The 19,070-nt window shown below is 41.9% G+C and overlaps 2 protein-coding genes across 8 annotated transcripts in view; both read left to right on the forward strand.

The window, feature by feature from the left end:
* The window catches only part of myo1b (myosin IB), a 51,265-nt gene extending 43,549 nt beyond the window's left edge, over positions 1-7,716 (forward strand). For 2 of the 6 annotated variants that reach the window (XM_047046079.1, XM_047046081.1), the window contains 9 exons: positions 1,038-1,124; positions 2,262-2,348; positions 3,412-3,486; positions 3,644-3,778; positions 3,916-4,022; positions 4,168-4,300; positions 4,585-4,737; positions 4,916-5,046; positions 5,213-7,716. In XM_047046079.1, the coding sequence (XP_046902035.1) occupies positions 1,038-1,124; positions 2,262-2,348; positions 3,412-3,486; positions 3,644-3,778; positions 3,916-4,022; positions 4,168-4,300; positions 4,585-4,737; positions 4,916-5,046; positions 5,213-5,342 (1,038 nt within the window). In that variant the 3' untranslated portion in view covers positions 5,343-7,716. The remainder of the gene's footprint in view (positions 1-1,037; positions 1,125-2,261; positions 2,349-3,411; positions 3,487-3,643; positions 3,779-3,915; positions 4,023-4,167; positions 4,301-4,584; positions 4,738-4,915; positions 5,047-5,212) is intronic. The other 4 variants (XM_047046080.1, XM_047046082.1, XM_047046084.1 and 1 more) reach the window with 2 other exon arrangements.
* A 4,301-nt stretch (positions 7,717-12,017) lies between these two features.
* LOC124485815 (basic leucine zipper and W2 domain-containing protein 1-A-like) lies at positions 12,018-16,625 on the forward strand. Of its 2 annotated transcripts, XM_047047645.1 has the most exons (12): positions 12,018-12,114; positions 12,856-12,929; positions 13,027-13,203; positions 13,329-13,423; positions 13,561-13,626; positions 13,764-13,899; positions 14,076-14,185; positions 14,347-14,517; positions 14,637-14,783; positions 14,901-15,039; positions 15,147-15,269; positions 15,891-16,625. In XM_047047645.1, the coding sequence occupies exons 2-12, from the start codon at positions 12,866-12,868 to the stop codon at positions 15,920-15,922; spliced, it is 1,260 nt and encodes a 419-aa protein (XP_046903601.1). In that variant the 5' UTR covers positions 12,018-12,114; positions 12,856-12,865; the 3' UTR covers positions 15,923-16,625. The 2 variants fall into 2 exon arrangements, with proteins under 2 accessions (XP_046903601.1, XP_046903602.1); XM_047047646.1 differs by lacking the exons at positions 12,018-12,114; positions 12,856-12,929; positions 13,329-13,423 and having other exon boundaries at positions 13,126-13,203.
* Positions 16,626-19,070: the final 2,445 nt, after the last annotated feature.

Raw genomic sequence — 19,070 nt, forward strand, 5'->3', positions numbered from 1 at the left:
CAACCCTCTGTTGTCCAGTGGTTCACTAATGCCCCTCACCAGTGTCTATTACTCATCTTTGTCGTTACTCCTTAGGTGTTGGGATGGGGGAAACCAACCTACTAACACATTTTTATTTCAGTCTTTTTTTGTGGGTTCTTCCTTTTAAGAAGCAACACTTTTCCCCTAAGGAACAGTATTCCACTGTTCCTCAGCATCCTTCTCCATCCTTTGCTTCTTTGTCTTATAATAAGAATCTTAGTATAATCACTAATTATGTCTGATTAAAATGCCTCGAAAGTATCCTGCAGAGAGGACTCGGAGAGGTGTTTTACTGACTACTAACTCACCGGTTGGGAGAGGTGTTTTACTGACTACTAACTCACCGGTTGGAACATACAACATGGCTTGGTGTAGAACATAGTAGCACACCATTTCCTCACCATAAAATGCAGATTTGGTCCAAAGCTTTTTTTTTTTAAGGTGACCTTTGTAACTCTGACTCAACAGCAACTTATCTAACGGCATTCTAACCAGTAGTGAGATAAAACTTCAAAAAGAAAGTTTGTTGAATCATGCTGAACTGTGGTCAACTGTATTCGGTGTGTTACATGATCCATGACGAGCACAGACACGTGTGACTTATCTTATGAACCAATGGGCAATTGCACTCGGTTATCTACACCATTGCAATCCAAGGGCCGGGAATCTATCTGTCCAGCATTTTACAGCATTAAACAGTTTATTGAACTGTGTGCTGTGCAAAGTGTGTGTGTGTGTGTGTGTGTGTGTGTGTGTGTGTGTGTGTGCTGGGTAATTTGCAATATCTAGTCTATACGGTTCTATACTCTCATTGAGCAGAACCTCATCTTTTGTACACTAACTTACTCAAAGCACAGCAGAATGCATTTTTTACACACACACACACACACACATTTCTTTTTATACTGTTTTCATTGTACCCTCCCCCCTAACTCACCGTAAACACTAAAGACACTGCCATTTTCACTGTCACCGTAAAAGTAAACCCCCCCCCCCCCCCCCACCAACTTCCCCAGGCACGAAGAGAACTGCGGCGTCTAAAGGACAAGGCGAGGAATAAGCACGCTGTGTCGGTCATTTGGGCCGGCTGGCAAGGGACTAAGGTATTTGGGAAAGCTTGTCAACATCCATGTTCCACCATCTCTCATCAAACCCATACCAGACCCTTACTGTAGCTGAATGACCCCCCCCCCCCCCCCCCCCCCCCCCCCCCCCATGCATGACAAGGTACCGAACCATACAACCCCTTATCCAGAGTCCCATTGCATGCCAAACAAAACCGGTAAAGACGAGTCATTTAAAGGGGGAAGACACCCTGATGAACACCTGCCCAGTCTTTCCATGCCAGACTGGGAAGCGTGTGGGGGTTACTCTGAAGGCTGGATGGCTGAAGAGCCAGTGACCCTTGGCTTTGATGGGTCTGGGGCACGGGGAGGAAGAGGGAGGGGGGGAAGGATACGGTCACTTAAGCCTCTTTACTCCACAGCCGATGGATTATAGCTGATCCAGACTGGCACCCGCGGGGGGGTGGGATGGGACGGCGCTACGTAGGCGCTGCCTACTCCTTTGCCAAACGGCCCCGTTTGTGACGCGTGAACAGACCTTTCTCATGAACTCGCATGCACGCGCACACGTAAAAACACAAACCCTTTTCACAAAAGCAGACACGTTATCCCGACATGGCACTTTGGCGGGTTTACCAGAGAAGTCGTGTTTTGGGGGGTGTCTTTCTCTCTCTCTCCCTCTAGCATCCTCCTCCTCTCGGCATGCCATGCTGTGTGCATTCTATGTGCATGCTCTTTTAGGCATGAGTTGTGTGTGCATGTGACGCCTCCTTGCCTGCCTGCTGTCCTCCTGATACTGAAGTGCTGTGTTTTTTTTGCTTTTGTTTTCTAGTAATTAGTGTTGGATCCTTTGAGTGACCCACTGCCTTGCCGAAACGAGCCTTGTCGGTCTCACTTAAGAAAGCTCCAGTTAAAACATGGTTTACACAGTAACGTGCTTGACACCTCTTGGAAAAATACTCTCTTATATGCTATTCTTTTGAAGGGGATTGCACATCTTAAGCTCTTGGTGATCAGACAGGCTCTTGTGTGTCGTGTGGTGACTGTGCGTGTTTCTCAGAGAAGGCAGGCAGTGTGTCGGCTCTGCTCCACCTGTGTGTCCACCTCTCCTCCTCCTCGCTCTCATCTTGCCACCCTTCATTGGTTGCTCCCGTCTCTTCCTCCCCTTCCTCGCAGGCCCGAAGGGAGCTGAGGCGCCTGAAGGAGGAAGCCAGGCGTAAGCACGCCATTGCCGTCATTTGGGCCTACTGGTTGGGACTCAAGGTATCTCAGACCTACCCCAGTACATGTGTTCCCTGTTGTACGGCTGGGGGGGGCCTTGCCAGAATTCAGCCAGCCTCTGCCCATTAAACTGACGATCCGATGAACCAAGTCTTGAGGACTAGTGCCACAGGAAAAAAATGACCTCCAGAGTGATTGACATGTGGACCGATCAGCACTGGTGCATATTCTCTCCTAGCACCTCCTCCCCACCTCTATTTTCAGTGACGCATTGTTCTGGTCCGGTGGTTAGGGGATTCAGATGTATGCTATGAGTTAAAGCATCTCCTCTCCTCCCATGAAGTTAAATCTGCTGCTATAATCCTGGGCTTTAGATAAGATGATGCTAGATAATTGAGTGACAGATGCCTTTTTTTCCCCCTTCTGATTCCTGAAGACCACATTTTCTCACCGCAGAGGTGAAAATCCCAGTGTGGCAGAGGCTGCCTGGATGTCCGCCTGTCTGTCTGTCCATCCATCTGAATGTTTCCATCTGATTTCACCTGTCCAGTCTTTCTTGTTGACATTCGATGCATGCTAGCCTGTCAAACTAACATACTAAATGTGCTCCTTCGTTGTGTTGATGTCTCTGGTCACATCCTGTTTGTGTTGTCCGGGTGTCGTACTAGTGGCCTACTTTCTTGTAATTTGATTATTGTGTCCATTGTGTGTCATTCTAACGCATGAAGAGTTGCCAATACTTCTCATTAGCTCTGTCTCACTCAGTGGCCAAATCCTCTCCTCACGTTAATTGTTATCAAATGATGACCGACACAGTGTTACAAGTCAGCACTGATGTTATTTACCACAAACTCCAGCAATTCAAATCATTCTGTTTTCAGAAAACCGTTCCTACAGTTATTATAACGTATTACATAACCATTAAAACCTTGCCGTTTTACCTTCCTGTTTAGATCTCTGTTGGTGTGTCTGCTGTCTGAAACTAACCCCTTGTCTGTTGGTCTACCGTCCTGTTTCGTCGGTGTTGTGGGTCCTCGCCACTGTCTCTCATTATCATCTGGTCACCATAGTGATAGTTGATTGACAGTCGTCATTTTGATTACAGGTCCGCAGAGAGTACAGGAAGTTCTTCAGGGCCCATGCCGGCAGGAAGATTTACGACTTTACTATACAGAGGATCGTAAGTAACACCTGAATGAGAACCCTCATGAGACCATCCAGATAATTCACTGCACGTCTGAATGTAAATTATAATAAGGAATGGAATTTTCGGACTCCCATGAATATTGGCCATAAATCCACTGCACATTGAGTTGCTCTCTCCTGTTTGTCCCCAGATGCAAAAGTACTTCCTGAATTTGAAGAAGACCATGCCCTCCATGTCCCCCATAGACAAGAAGTGGCCGGCCAGGCCTTACCAGTTCATGGAGGGGGCCAACACAGAGCTGAGGAGAATCTTCTACCTCTGGAGGGTCAGCTGCCTAGCAATACTGGATCCATCTGTTCCTAACTGGAATCCTATACCCGAGATAGATAGATAGATAGATAGAAAAGGTGAGGAGGTTCCATCACTGAAACTCTAATGTCGATACTTGTTTATTCTAATCAGTGCAAGAAGTACAGGAGCCAGTTCACAGAGGACAAGAAGGCAGTCTATGAGGAGAAACTGGAGGCGAGCGAAATCTTCAAGGATAAGAAGGCTCTCTACCCCAGCAGGTTGGCTGTCTCTTTCACAATGAAATCCCACTCTACACCTTCACATGTACACCAGACACACCTATTCTACACCTGGGTTATCCATGTCCTTTGGAATCATCCCCAAGAATGTCCTTCACATGGTGGGACCTCTTGTGTTGTGCAGTGTGAGTCAGCCTTTCAAAGGTGACTACGTGGAGATCAACAAGAACCCCAAGTACCAGAAGCTGAACAGCGCCGTGGAGGAGAAAGTCTTGCTGGCAGACGTAGTCAACAAGATCAACAGAGCCAACGGCAAGGTGAGGACCGCAACAGCAACACACGCCTCCAGACATTCAACCTACAGGTCCCGGACAGTTTTACGACTGAGACATTTACATGTTCTAAAGCCATGTCTGAACATGCCTGTGTAGAATACAGCCCAAAGACTAATCTTAGCTATGTGTTTGGGAACACTGTACATTTGAATATGATCCATCCACCGTTCTGAAAAAAAAATCATCAATCAATCTTAGGCATACAGTATCGGGCATTCTTTAGGTGAGTTATGATTGCTTGGGTAAGCCAGCTCCTCTTTCTACAGGGTTCTTCCAGGATCTTCCTGCTGACCAAGAACAACTTTGTCCTGGCCGATCAGAAAACGGGCCAGGTGAAGGCCAGCGTTCCTCTACCAGACCTCACCAGTGTGTCTGTCAGCACTCAAAATGACGGCTTCTTTGCCCTAAAACTCAAAGAGGTGAGGAACCAAACGTTTACAATCCAGTACACCAAAACCGTATGTGAAACTGTCTACTGTTGTGTTGTAGTTATTCTCCATGTGAATGAAATGTAAGTCAAATTGATCATCATCCCTACTTTGAAACATCGAACAATCATGTCAGGCTACCATGTTTACTGTTATCGCATCCCCATAGGGCTCTGCCTCAGCAGCCAAAGGTGACTTCCTGTTGAGCAGCGACCATCTCATAGAAATCATCACTAAACTCCACCGTGCTGGGACAGCCATGGCCGATAGGGAGCAGATAAACATCAACATCTCAGACGAGTATGAGCTCCTGTCCCTGTGCCTCTCTCTCTCCTTCCTGTCCCCTCGGTTCATAGTCCCAGGATCAAATCATCTGACAGTTTCACTCCTCTAAGCACAATCTAACACAGACGCACCCACACTACATACAGACAACCTGACTCAGTTTCTCTCTCTCTCATGGCAGGTTTCTGGTGCAGTTCAAGCAGGACAAGGTGTGCGTGAAGTTTGTCCAGGGAGGTCCCAAGAATGGCAACAGCGCGGCATGCAAGCGCAAAAACAACCGCCTGCTGGAGGTGTCTGTGCCGTCGCCATAAAGACCCCGCCCCACCACCGCCATAATTGGGTGTTTCGCTCGAGGACAATTGACCTTTGAACCCCAAACTCCACCCTTTGATTCCCCTCCCCAGCCCTCTTCAATGACTGTGCAATTATTCTACTTTGTTGTGGTTGTTATCTTGTGTCTTTTCATTTCATCCAAATTATTGCTTCAATCTCTGTAATATTGAACTGTGCTGCCCATCTTTGGTAGAGAGAGCCCCGCTGGGCTGCATTCCAACAGAGACATGGAGGAGAGAAGGTTGTTTTATGTTTTGTATGTCATCGTTCTTAAAGTGGGAGTTTGGTGGCAAAAACGATGGCTCTCTAGCAAATGGATTTGGCCAGTTATCTGGACAAACAATGGTGATGATGACATGGACGACGATAACGAAAATGACCAAGTGGTAACTATTTTCAGTTTTCTGTCAGGGTGAGGGGGGGGGGGGGGAACCAGACAACGGTTTTGCCATTCAGTCACCCTGTCTATAAGCTATCTGAAAAGGCAACTTTCTAGACAGAGGAAGACCAGTGAAAATTTGCGCTACCGTAGGCCTGACATTTATTCTTGAAAGTTAATGTTAAAATGACTGCACTTGTGATGTTCACCTGGGTGAGGGGGGAAAAAAAAGTCATTATCAAAATGTCGAGGAGATTGATATTATTGATTTGTTAGGCTTTGCTTGCACCTATTGCAGAGTGGGTGGTTCAGCAGAAGCACCAAGGGCTTGTCAAATGTAATTTGCCAAGTGATTGTAAACCGAGACCCAAATGTGCCATTGATCTAACCCAAGTTGTTGGATGCACCATGACTTGATGGGGGCGGGAGAGTGTCAGAGTCAAGTCAAGGCTGTCATTAAGAACCAGTAAGGTGAATGGTCCCTGTTCAAGCCATTGTCGTTGTTTATGCCAAAAACCACTGGGAAGGGCACCCTCCCAGCCTGGGCAAGACTAACGTACTGCACTGTGCACGTGATCAATATCCATTTTCTCTGTCGTCGTCTTTGACGTTCAATACATCTCTCAAACTTTACTCAATGTACTTGTAAAAAGCATAATAATAAACTGTATCTTTTCTACCTGTATCTGACCTAGGCAGTTCCACATCCTTTGCATACTATATGTTCTGTACCCATCATACAAAGAAGGATTGGATCCTGGGTCTATTAAGAATATACTGTCATCAAGACCTCTGGCTAGACTGGTGGGATGACATGTTCCCAACCACACAGGAAGTGAGGGGACCCCTGGGTCCTCCCTGATGACTTTCCCACATCTAGGGGTTTCCAGTCCAGAGCCCCTTGTTTCCGAGGGCTCTCTTGTGCAAATGGGAAATGTGCTCGTTGCCTGAACGCTGCATATACACCAATTGGCATTATTCCCCATTTGCCTGGGAGTAGAAAGATAGTGATAGGATGTACAATGTTGACAGGAGCGCAAGTTCCCTCATATTCGATGTTTCCCTTAGAATGTGTAGTAGAGAGATACCCAGAGAAACCATGCTTACTGGGTAATACACATTGGCTGTACATAGGTTAGGCTGTAGACCCTGCTTAGAGGTGGAATATAGTATTCTGTGCTACTTCTTATTGCTGTGTTCCAAAAATATCTATGTTTTTTGCAATTGCAATGTGGGCTGTTTTATTTTTAGTGACCTCTGGGCTAATAATAAATGTAGTGTTTTACTTGGGGCAATCCCAAACTCTGTTAGAGTGCATATGGCATGTATACATTCTACAGAGGTTTGCTCCAAGTTTAACCCAGCACAGCTTTACTGTCTACTCTGCCTATGTACATATTTGGCATTCAGACACACACATGCCAATGTTGCTGATCAGAAACCAAACAAAAAGTGTGCTATATTTTGAAGTATATTTGATATATTCTTTATCTGGATGTTTTATTGGAGATTTTTGTACTGTTGTAAGAAAACCAATGGGTGATGTGGAGGTATAGTTCAGCCAAACTCACGTTCCATAGATTCTACAGGTGGACCTTGATTTTAAAACCTTTTCCATTTTTTTTTTCTTTGTAGTTACACAGAAGACACAGGTGTACTTGGGAAATGGTTGTTTCTGTTCCATGGACAGGGGGAAACTGAGCTCAATTGAAGAGTTTTTGCTTCTCTGCTCTGTACAGTTTGAGATTTCAATGCAGTTTGCAAAGGTTAACCCTCTCTCATTTGTTTTTATCTGAAGTAAAAGACAAACTAGAAAAGCAAATGATGTATGCATTCTTGTTGTGTGCCTAACGTAACCTATGATGAGACCGAGAACATGGACGTGTTTCAATAGAACTCAATGTAACATTTACAAGTAATCTCTTTTTTTAAATTAAAAAACAATTAATAAATAAAGTACTTTGGTTACCATCTTTCAGTTTCCTGGATTTTAGGGTTGTTGCGATGTGCACTTTTGATATGTCCTTGCACCATTTATACATTTTTTTAAATGCACTTCATGACTGCTAGGTGCATAAGATGACTACATGGGTGATGCGTATCTTCTCATAACGACATACAAGGCCAACAAATGGTACCGAGGCCTTTTGTAGAGATGCACTTTTTGTCATCCACACAGGGTTGACTGATCAGAACCCATTCCACATTCCTGGGTTGAGATGCTATTTATCAGCAGTACCAACAAGCCTGAGAGAGTCAGAGGGAGACGGGGAGGTGGACAGCCCTGTCGGCAGCAGCCCAGATGTTTTCCATCACATCTGGAGAGTTGTTCCCGGGTTAAATTCCGCGGCCAGGGGAGCCTGCCGGCGGCAGGTCTCAGGGGAGCCGTCCTTGACAGATTGTGCACAGAGAGGTAAAAATAGAGCACAATTATGGGCTGTCCCATACCCAGTTCCCACCGATTTACAGGCTGGGAAAGGAAGGAGGGGCCAGGCCTCCCGTCGTGATTCAGTCCCTCTACGGGATTGTCTGGCAGAGAATAGACAGTGCAACTCATCTGCAACAAGCTACATGTGATTATCACAGCCAGGGTATGACAAGTTAAACCTGTGTAACAGGCACTTTCCATGCAGACAATGGCATCAAATAGGATGACTGCCACCCAGCATTGTTAATGAGCATTACTTTCATGTTTCAAAGACATCTGTAATTAATCAAGCCACTTTAATTAATGGATATCTATTCACAGACTTGATACGTATGTATTGACACCAAAGATTTTTTAATAATATGAAAATTGAAAGTTTCGTGCTTAATGGAGTCTCCCTGATTTATTGTAGTCTCTGGTGCCACCTAGAGGAATTCCTATGATATGGAATATTAATCTTTGCTATTGAGTCAGAAGTAGTTTCAAGATCCAAAGACCACCATGTCTTGCCCTTTCCAGTGGAGCTTCTAAACTATTTCAACTGGGGGAGCTAAGCTGGGGCCAGTTGTACTGTTAGAGAGGCCAGTTACATTAAACATTATTGTTGTCATTAGTTTTCTACACTGCACTGCAGGTATTAACAGGCAAAAGACCATGTTCATAATTATTCCACAATTTATTAGCATTTCCCTTCCATTTTTACATTTTCATTACATAATCAGTATCAGTCACATGAGCTGTATTCTACAGGTTTTGTGGTTTCTTGCAAAAATATCACCAAATGAATCTAGATTCAAGACCTTTGCCCTCCTTGAATCCATACTTAATACACCTAAATTGCTTAATCTCTCATGTGATATTGTGAACCTAAGACACGTTTTCACCAGCTTTAGTGCAGAAAAACTCCAAGAAGCAGTACTTGCATGGATTGAAACAGCTATTTTGTATTGTTTAAAGGGCTCAATGGAAAATACTAGCTTTACTGCACTGGAGGGTCTCTGCATGCCACTCTGTATTTTCCTTTGTAAAATTATTTAGAAAGGATGTAGTTCATGCCCCAAAATCCTCAATATTTGATTCATGCTCTGCTGGACCTGGGGGTCTACCCAAAAGCCACAGGCTATTATATAGACACAGATGAAGTAAGTGTAATACATGAATTCATACATTATTCAAAGATGTACTACCCCAGAACCATCATGGTAGGCACTGCCACAGTAAGTGTAAGTCACATTTTTTAAACAAGTCACAGAACTCAGAATCTAGTTATTGATCTGTTAATAAAGAGTGGAGTTGATTAAACATGTTCATAATTAATTGAGCTCTGACTTTATTGAACAGATTTACAGTCTGAGAATGTTTAATAACCTGTGCAGTTAATTAAATTAGTTTATGGTTCAAAAGTTTGTTGAGTTCATTAAATTACTGTTAGATTTAGTGTGTCATTCAATAAGCTTATGAAAACGTTATTAGTGTTATCAAACAAACTGTCAAAGCCATCTTCTGCCTTTTGCTCCCATATAAAAAAATGGGTATGTGCAATGTTACAGTGTGTTCATTTCTGAAGTTCCAAACCACATGGTAGGTTTCACCACTCTGAATGTGAATGGGAACAAGCAGTTTTCTCTTTCTGAGCTTGGCATATTAAATGCAGATAGGGCTCACCGAAAACAAACTGTCTTCACACAAAAACACTATATTCTGCACCCAAATCTCATTTAAGTGGAGGATGAAGGCATCGGTGGATGGAAATATAATCCCAATAGTGTCCAAAATGTGACCAAAACATTTAAATGAGACTGCAGTGCAGTGTACAGAACCCATGTTTTCATTTTCACATGAATAAGTAGTAACAATAATCAAGAAAGCTATTCTCATTTATTTATTTTTAGTCGTCGTCGTGAAATTTGGAGACTTCCTCTGATGTCTGTTTGCAGTATCTCAAGAGGAATCAATAATGTACAGCATGTGACTTGAGACCTCATGATACATATTAGAGATGCTCCGATCAGGTTTTTTGGTGCCGATCACCGATATCAGTATCTGCCGATCCAATAATACCGATCACCGATCACGGTGTCGACTCCCTAACCGCTCAGCCATCTGACCCCCTGAATTGACAACCATCTGTTGTATTGCAGGGAATGTGCAACATTCCAGTGTTGAAGCTCTCTCGCTTACTATAAAATGTGTACATAATAATAATCTTTAAATAAAAATCACAACAATAGAATCACATGTGCAACATTCCACTCTGTAGAGTCTCTCAAGCAAACTTGGAGCTTATACAGTAGCTTTCCTGTGAAAAAATTATAATACAAACTTAACTGCAACATAAACAGGCTATAGCCAAATTTCCAGTGTTTCAAATTTCCAATATGTTTCAAGTCAGTCCGTTTCAAGTCGAATTAGTCTGCATTTAGGAGGAGATAACATACAGAATAAAGATTAAAGGTGCACAGGAAGTCAGCAATTAAACAAAACAACAAAACATGTATCTGTATAGTGTCTCACTCACTCTTTCATACTTCATTCACTCTCACTGCACTCACTTCACGCATGCACGCACTCACTCAGAGAGGGGGCATACTAGAGTATTAAAAACCTTACTTCTGATTTAGAGTATTAAAAACCTTACTTCTGATTAAGCAGCATCCGATAATACCGATCGGCCGTTTTGAGAACGCCGATCAAAACCAATAATGGGAATATCGGCCGATATGGATCGGCGCCGATCAGATCGAAGCAACCCTAATACATATTTTATGAGCAAAAAAAACAGTACTGGTTATGTTTTGGAGTTAGTATTGCTGATCAGCACATATCCCCTGGGCCCTGCTGAATCGGGCTATTGTTTTAATTTAGTTTATTTGTCAGCCCATTTAGGGTTATGACTAGTAGTCCATTATGCACTCAAGGTGTAGCTTGTGCAAGACAATCATGCTGTTCACATAAACTACACTCCTGATTCTCCTGATCTGTTGGGTGTTCATGATTCTAAATGGGGAAAGGAGGCAGTAAATAAGATATATTACATTTAACTCCCTTTATTATGCCCGGAGGTAAAATATGTTTGTGATGTGTTAATGAAGCTTCTTGAGACTGATGCATTTAGTAGCTCTTTACATCTTTTAGTAGGTATAATGTGATTCCAAGTATACAAATCCTTTATGCACCAGAAACCAGTAAGACGATCTTTACTACTAAATCTCCTATAGATATCCCTTATCCAGTTTCATTGTGTCCAGAGATAAAGCCCCCAAGTTGAGGGTTTGGCAAAACGAACTGGGTTGATTACTCCATAACCGGCCACATTTAGGCTAGTCTTTCAACTTCTTGCCAGTGATTGCACTCAATCTCAATAACTTTGTTTCAGTTAAGACATGTTTTGATAGCCTGTTTAGGTTACCTTTTTCAACTCAAAGCCGTATTTCAAATGTACACTTTAGATTCGTTTCAGATGATCGTTGGCATGTCATTTCCAACATTACTGCAAGAGGACATTTTCCTTTGACCCTAACAGAGATGTGCATTGTCCAGAGTTCCCCGTGTTCAGTCGATGAACATTCACCTCAGGGCCTTTGTTCAAGCTTGCCTTTTCAGGGAGGGTGGCGACTTTCTAAAGTGGGGTGGTATGGCCCATAAAGAAAGTGTCTGCGCTTTAGGCCAATTTTTATCAATGATTGAAACACAACTTTGTGACAATATATGTATCAGTGTTGTTTATTTGTAATACATTGCTGATGTATATCTATAACAGAGATGTTTTGTTTTACAATTATTGCTGTCTCCCCTACTAAAGTGTGATGATCCATACGATATCAAGCTCGCGTCGACGCAGAAGAGTACTTCCTCAGATTTTTTGGTTAGGCCAAGGAATCTCGTTATTGTGTCGCAGTACCTAGAGTTTCTTTGACTGTTTTTGATCATACATCGGAATTCGGTAAGTTGTCATTTGTTTCTGTACAGCTTCGCTGCGTATATCATCGAGGTAAAAATATTGCATGTAAGTTACATCGTAGTAATGTTTAGTCAATTTAATTCGAGGAGGAGACATGCGTCTACTGGTTTGGCTAGCTACCGAGCATAGCTAGGCTAGCTAGCTAGCTACAGAATCAGAAGGAACATACAGTTCCAAACTACGTAGGTACGACAGTAGGACTAAACAAACAAAACCTGGCGCCTGGTGGAAGTAATATAGCATGGGAGCTCGCCATACTTGTAAATTATTTGTAAATGAAAGACAACTGTTTGGTTTCAGTTTTGCACATGATGCCGTTTGAACAAGGCAAGGCGGTTAGTGCCAACTATTCTGGCCTTGACCAACCCAGCTGAATGCGGTGGACAGTAATGGATGTGTATAGCCATTAAAACGTAACAAATACTAGCATGTACAAGGGGGGGGGGGGGGGGGGGGGGGGGGGGGGATTTTAACTTAAACAGCCCATTTTCTACTATGTCAGGTCTTGTTTTTAATGGATTATGGTTGTGTGTAATTGTGGCCAGCTAACAAATAGTGAGTGGTGACGGGCTTCATATTACCATGGCAATTTAGCTGTTTATCGTTACCGCTGTTATGTGCATCTTTATCACAAACCAATTTGATTTGATCACACATATATTGCCAGATGTCTTTTGTCACTAATTTACACTCGTTGTACTCTCTCTCTCTTGTCTTGCACAGGGTGTCTTTTATGAGTAATCAAAGGCAGCAGAAGCCTACGCTAACAGGCCAGCGTTTTAAAACTAGGAAGAGAGGTGAGCTTAATTATTTATGTATCCAGTTGGGAAAAAACTACGTATGCTGCTGTCTTGTTTAGCTATTCCAGGCAACTAAACATTTATTGTTCAACAGATGAAAAGGAGAGGTTTGACCCTACCCAATTTCAGGAAAGCATCGTACAAGGTCTGAATCAAACTGGCTCTGATTTGGAAGCTGTAGCGAAATTTCTTGATGCCTCTGGCGCAAAACTTGACTACCGTCGCTATGCTGAGACACTCTTTGACATCCTGGTGGCTGGCGGAATGCTGGGTAAATGATATTTGCATGTCTAATGCCTAGTTAAATATTTAAGTTTAAATTGTTCTTCAATATTCTATACGTTCAGTGTATCAGATGTGTATGAGCTTTGCCTAAAATGTCTGTCTTGTTTTCAGCCCCTGGGGGAACCTTGTCTGATGACTTGACCCGCACAGAGTTCTGTCTCTTCACGGCACAAGAAGACCTAGAGACCATGCAAGCATATGCACAGGTTTGTTTGAAGTATGGGATTCCCAGTGCTCCCAGAAACCTCCAAACCTCCAACAAAAAAATGTTGTTTCAAAGTCTCTACAGTCCAAGATTTATGCTTTTATGCTAGAATAATGTTTTTTTGTTTGTTATTTGAAGGTCTTTAACAAGCTTATCAGGCGTTACAAATACCTGGAGAAAGGTTTTGAGGAAGAGATTAAGAAGGTCAGTAAACTGAATGTAAAGAAATGTACTACTTGTGTATTGCCAATATTGGTTTAGATGTTCTGACCTAATCTTTGTCGCCCCACAATTTTTTGTCTTGTAACAGTTTTTCTCTTTGTTCCATGTCTTCTATTCAGTTGCTGCTGTTTTTAAAAGGATTTACTGAGTCTGAGCGCAACAAGCTGGCCATGCTGACTGGCATCCTGTTGGCCAATGGAAACATTTCGGCCTCCATCCTGAACAGCCTCTACAATGAAAACCTTGTCAAAGAAGGTAAGGATTTGATTTCGCCAACTTCAGTCTCAACAATTGTTTAATACGCCTCTTTTTTGTCTGAGTTGCAAAAAAATAGCTAATGTTGTGAAGTCAAATTCTTCATAATAGTTTTAGAAAGGGATTTTTCTCTTGTATGCTCTGGAGCTTCAAATCTATCTTATTTTACCCTACAGGGGTCTCTGCAGCATTTGCTGTGAAACTTTTCAAATCCTGGATCTATGAGAAGGACATCAACTCTGTTGCAGGTAGTCTCCGCAAGGTCGGCATGGATAATAGGCTCATGGTGAGTGTAGATCGAAGGTTGTTAAAATGTGTAAAGTTAACCTTTTTATAGTATAATCAATGTTTTATCAGCTAATGTGGAAGGGGAAGGCTCTAGAGTTTCAGAGAATCGTTTGCTGCTGAGAAGTATTATAACAGCCTTCTCCTTCCCACATCCTTTAGGAGCTATTTCCTGCCAACAAGCGGAGCTGTGAGCACTTCTCCAAGTACTTCACCGACGCCGGGCTCAAAGAGCTGTCAGACTTTGCCAGGAACCAGCAGTCCATCGGGGCCCGGAAGGAACTCCAGAAAGAGCTGCAGGAGCAGATGTCACTTGGGGAGCCATTAAAAGATGTAAGGCGCCCTCTTTTTAGCTGTAATACAGGAAAGCCAACATCTAACGGATCGACCTGCTTTGATGGACTTGGGTTTGTCTCCTCGTGTTAACTGTCACATCTGTGGTTTTTCTGCAGACCATTGCCTATGTCAGGGAGGAGATGAAGAAGACCAGCATCTCCGAGCAGACCATGATCAGCATCATCTGGAGCAGTGTGATGAGCTCTGTGGAGTGGAACAAGAAAGAGGAGCTTTGTACCGAACAAGCCATCAAACTCTTGAAGGTCAGGCACCATCCCATGCTGGCTTCTGATCCTAGATCTTCTGTTGTATTTTCTATATGCCTTATTTGTACAAAAGTTGTACTTTGATCAAGTGTAACGTCTGTCTTGTTTCTACAGCAATACAGTCCCCTGCTCAAGGCCTTCACCTCCCAGGGCCAGTCTGAGATCACCCTGATGCTCAAGATCCAGGAGTATTGCTACGACAACATCCACTTCATGAAGGCTTTCCAGAAAATTGTCGTGCTGCTTTACAAAGGTATGCGATAGCTGTACGTGTATAGATGCATGGTTGATTATGTAACGGTTCCTTCATGAGTGGGTGCATGATTAGAAGGAGTGGTTTGATTGGTCTTAATTTTTCAGCGGATGTCCTGAGTGAAGAAGCCATTCTGAAGTGGTACACTGAAGCTCATGTTGCCAAAGGAAAGAGTGTTTTTCTGGAACAGATGAAAAAGTTTGTGGAGTGGCTCAAGAATGCTGAGGAAGGTAAGCATGTGTGGTTGTGAGTGGACTTATCTAACAATAAGAGCGATAAATACTATTCACTGTTCCATGTCTCAATTTAAACCAGGGCCAGAATTTTCTTTCAATTGGTTTGTTCTGAGCAGAATTTGTTTTAATATTTCCTGTTTTATGTTCCACCTTTTTAAAATGATTGCTACTGAACCAGTCGGAACCAAATGAAATTCTGGTTTATAATGTTACATATAGGGCTGTTTGATATGACAATATACATCCTTTATTTTGGATGCCATACAATTGGTTGATATTTTACTAATATATATATATATATATATATATGTCACATCTAGTTCTGGTGATTGTTTGCAATTGTGGTCAATCAAATAACCGGGAAGCCAAAGTGAATTTCGACCTGAAGACGGATTGGAACAGCACTCCTAGTTTGTGATGCAATGCTGTTTTGTGACATCAATAAGAGACTGACATATAGTAAAATATCAACAAATTGTATGGCGTCCAAAATAAAGGATGTATATTGTCATATCATACAGCCCTACATTGATTCCTTGATATAGGTTTATTTGTGTGTGTTGATTTCTGGGTTTCTTTGTTCATATGGCTGACACTGAATTTGCTGTGTTCCAGAATCTGAGTCAGAGGAGGAAGAGGCAGACTGAAGTCCTCAGGCCAACCAAGACTCGACATTTTTAGGCTAACTAACGTAGCACCTGGAGCAGTATAATGTTTTGTTACAGAAGTGCTTGTTTTTAGTTATTTACTTTCTTTTTTCTTTTGTATTCTACCTCCTCAACTCGAACCATAATGTCTAGGTGTAATGTAAGGGCTTTTACATCCTATCCATTTTAAACATTTTGTTTTCTATTGGAACTAATAAAGTTTACACTTCTTATAATATGAATCACGAGTATACCTCCTCATTGAAGTGAGGACATGTTGCCAGATTTGAGGAAATTTATCCAACCCCACTTTTCTATGTATTTTTGTTAGTTTCAGGACTTCCTTATAAACTAGAGCATTGGAATATCTACATTTCATTTAGACACCTTTGGTTGTGGAAGTCTGCCTGAGGCTAATGCATAAGTAAGAACTTTGTTTTGCAACAACTAATGATGGACTAATGGGAAAAACGTTATTTTCTCCTTTTTGCCAATGTGACTTTTCCCTTCCCTAATTTCATCTCTCCTCCTTTGGACCTTAACCAGTCTACTGCAATGGTGCTGGTGGCATTGCCCATTGAATTGAACTGTAATCGCTATTTACTTCATCTGTAACATACTGTGCCAGCTTCAAGATTATAATTTCTTTCTTTATCCTGTTATCAATTTGACTTTTTAAAATAAAAGCAATTACTGGTTGTCAGCATTTGTTACTGGGTTTTTTTTGCTGGTCATTCTTGTCATGAAGTATTTATCTAGAATGAGTTAGCAAGGGCAATTGCGGTGAAGAAAATACTGCAATTCTGTGAAGAAATCCTCACGACCTGGGGTTAACACTCAAAGGTGTCAAGTGCTAAACAACCAGAATGGTTATCTATGGTGAGAGGTGCAAAACAATCATACATGGGTCAACTTTGCTTTGTTTTAAAAGCCAATTAGGGCTCAGCCGAGCATGAGGAAGTGGAGATGAGACAGTAATCTAACGAGTAGCAAACACTTCATACTAGGAGGTCATTGAACTTGATTTATGACAGTAATTTAAAAAGCAGAAAGTATGAAAAGCATCCCTATGCTTATATGTGGTGTAGGCACTTAACTACTGGGTCTTGGTTTTTTAATATTGTATCTTCTCAATTAGATATTTCAAAATCTGATTATCAGTTAAGATGTTTAACTGTTTCTGCTAAATTATACATTTAGGCCTACTGTTACTTAGTCACAGACCTTTTAAAATGTGATCTTGGCATTTCATTATGGATGATGTGGATTTAGGAGTTGACTTAATTTAACCATGCTATTGGAATATTTAAAAAACTGAAGTGAATCCAAATTTGATTGCTGAAACAATTTTTATAATTCAATAGATTGATACACAATGTATCAGAATATATAAACACAAATATTTTGTAAGGCTGGGTATCAAACCCACCCCCACCTCTCATATGCTAAAGTCTGGAGTTTCTAGACGGTCTCAACTTGGTGGCCCTCACACCCCATTCAAGATGAGGTCTGATTGGTTGCTCTTGTGTATGAATGGTATTGTAATGCATTGTTCTGTGGATTCCTTATCTCCTGAGACCTCCTCAGTTCTCCCTTGTCCTACTCTTGCTTTCTCTCTGATTTACAATAACCATGGTAGAGTAGGTAAGATTTAAAGCCTTCATTTTGTAACATGTCTGTCTTGAAATTTATTTCATTCATTTGCAATGTTATTAAATGCGTATTTCATATTAACCTTACTTTGACCATTCTTGCTCTGATTTAACCCATAGAGTCAAATAACTGGAATTATATTTGTATTGACATTATTTGATTAATGTTAATACACTGTTCAGTTTCCCATCTTCTTTAAACCATAGGGGAATTAGTTTTGGTTGTTTGGACAATATTTAACTTCCTACAATTTATAGTCCATTTTATTTGTATCCAATTACGCTTTGTTTTTACAGACTCAGAGCAAACAATATAAACATTCTCCACGCCATTGGATTTTGATTTCCATTTTTGGTGCAGTACAATGGTCCTTTTTACTGAATACCAATAGATGGCAGTATGTCCTGGGAAGATGACGCCTTTGAATGCTTTTTTCCTGGAACCGTCCAAATCGTATAAGAAAACTTAGAGTCTTCAGGTCTACAATAATATGTTTTCTCTCTTTTCTCTAAGGAGACTGTTATTTGTGTTGTGTTGTCTTTCTGATAAACTAAACAATTTGAGAGACATGCCTGTATGTGAACGCAACTAGTTTGTCCTTTGAGAACTTGCCGTATGTGTGTGTGTGTGTGTTGTGTGCGTGTGTCAGTAGATGAGGCAGCAGTCCTAGATGGCTATGAGGTCCCCCCTCCTGCGATAAACAACATTAGTGGCACTTGTCATGGTAATAAACTGTGCCTATCACTGGTGCAGTGTTGGTGAGGTTCCTGTCATGCAGGCTGCTCTTCTTGTGGTGTCGGTAGGCTGGCACAGCATGTCAGTAGGAACAAGTATACTGCCATTTAGTAGTAAGCCCATGGAAGAATGGGGAAAGTATGTAAATGAAGGGTAGGGACCATGAATGATTTGTGAATGGGAATCGGTTTGCTAATTAGAAATGTATACTGACATACAATTACTGGTGGAAGCGTGATATCTCCTACCTTTACATTGAGAACTAGAGACTGGAAAACTTAAACTTTATTTATTCTGTGAATTGTTTGTCTCTGTTAGACTTCCTCCGTGAACTGAATGGAATGCCAGGAGCCAGGGGAGAAGCAACAGAGTAATTATTCTGGATTTCACACTGCGGCTTTGGTCAATAAACATGACTCACACTGCAATGCAGAACTCATCTAAATAATACCGCCAGAATACAGAGGGACATAGGACAATGGTCTGTCTGAACAAAGAGGGAGGGCTTGATATAATAGCTTGATTGCCATTTGAAGTGTAGCTTTCAGAATGCAGGGTTATTATTTTTTTTGTCAGTGATATCCAGGCTTTGCATTTTAAGCCATATGTTGACTGAGGATAAAAGGCCATGTTAGAAGATGAAACAAGTTGGCACAATACTTTAAATTTGTCCAAAGTGACCAAAGTGACTGTCGGCAAGGATGTATATCAACTGAAATTCCATGTGAACATGGCTTCAACTAAGGCAGTCTCCAATTTT

Source organism: Hypomesus transpacificus, chromosome 23, assembly GCF_021917145.1.
Source record: "Hypomesus transpacificus isolate Combined female chromosome 23, fHypTra1, whole genome shotgun sequence".
NCBI classification, from domain to species: domain Eukaryota; kingdom Metazoa; phylum Chordata; class Actinopteri; order Osmeriformes; family Osmeridae; genus Hypomesus; species Hypomesus transpacificus.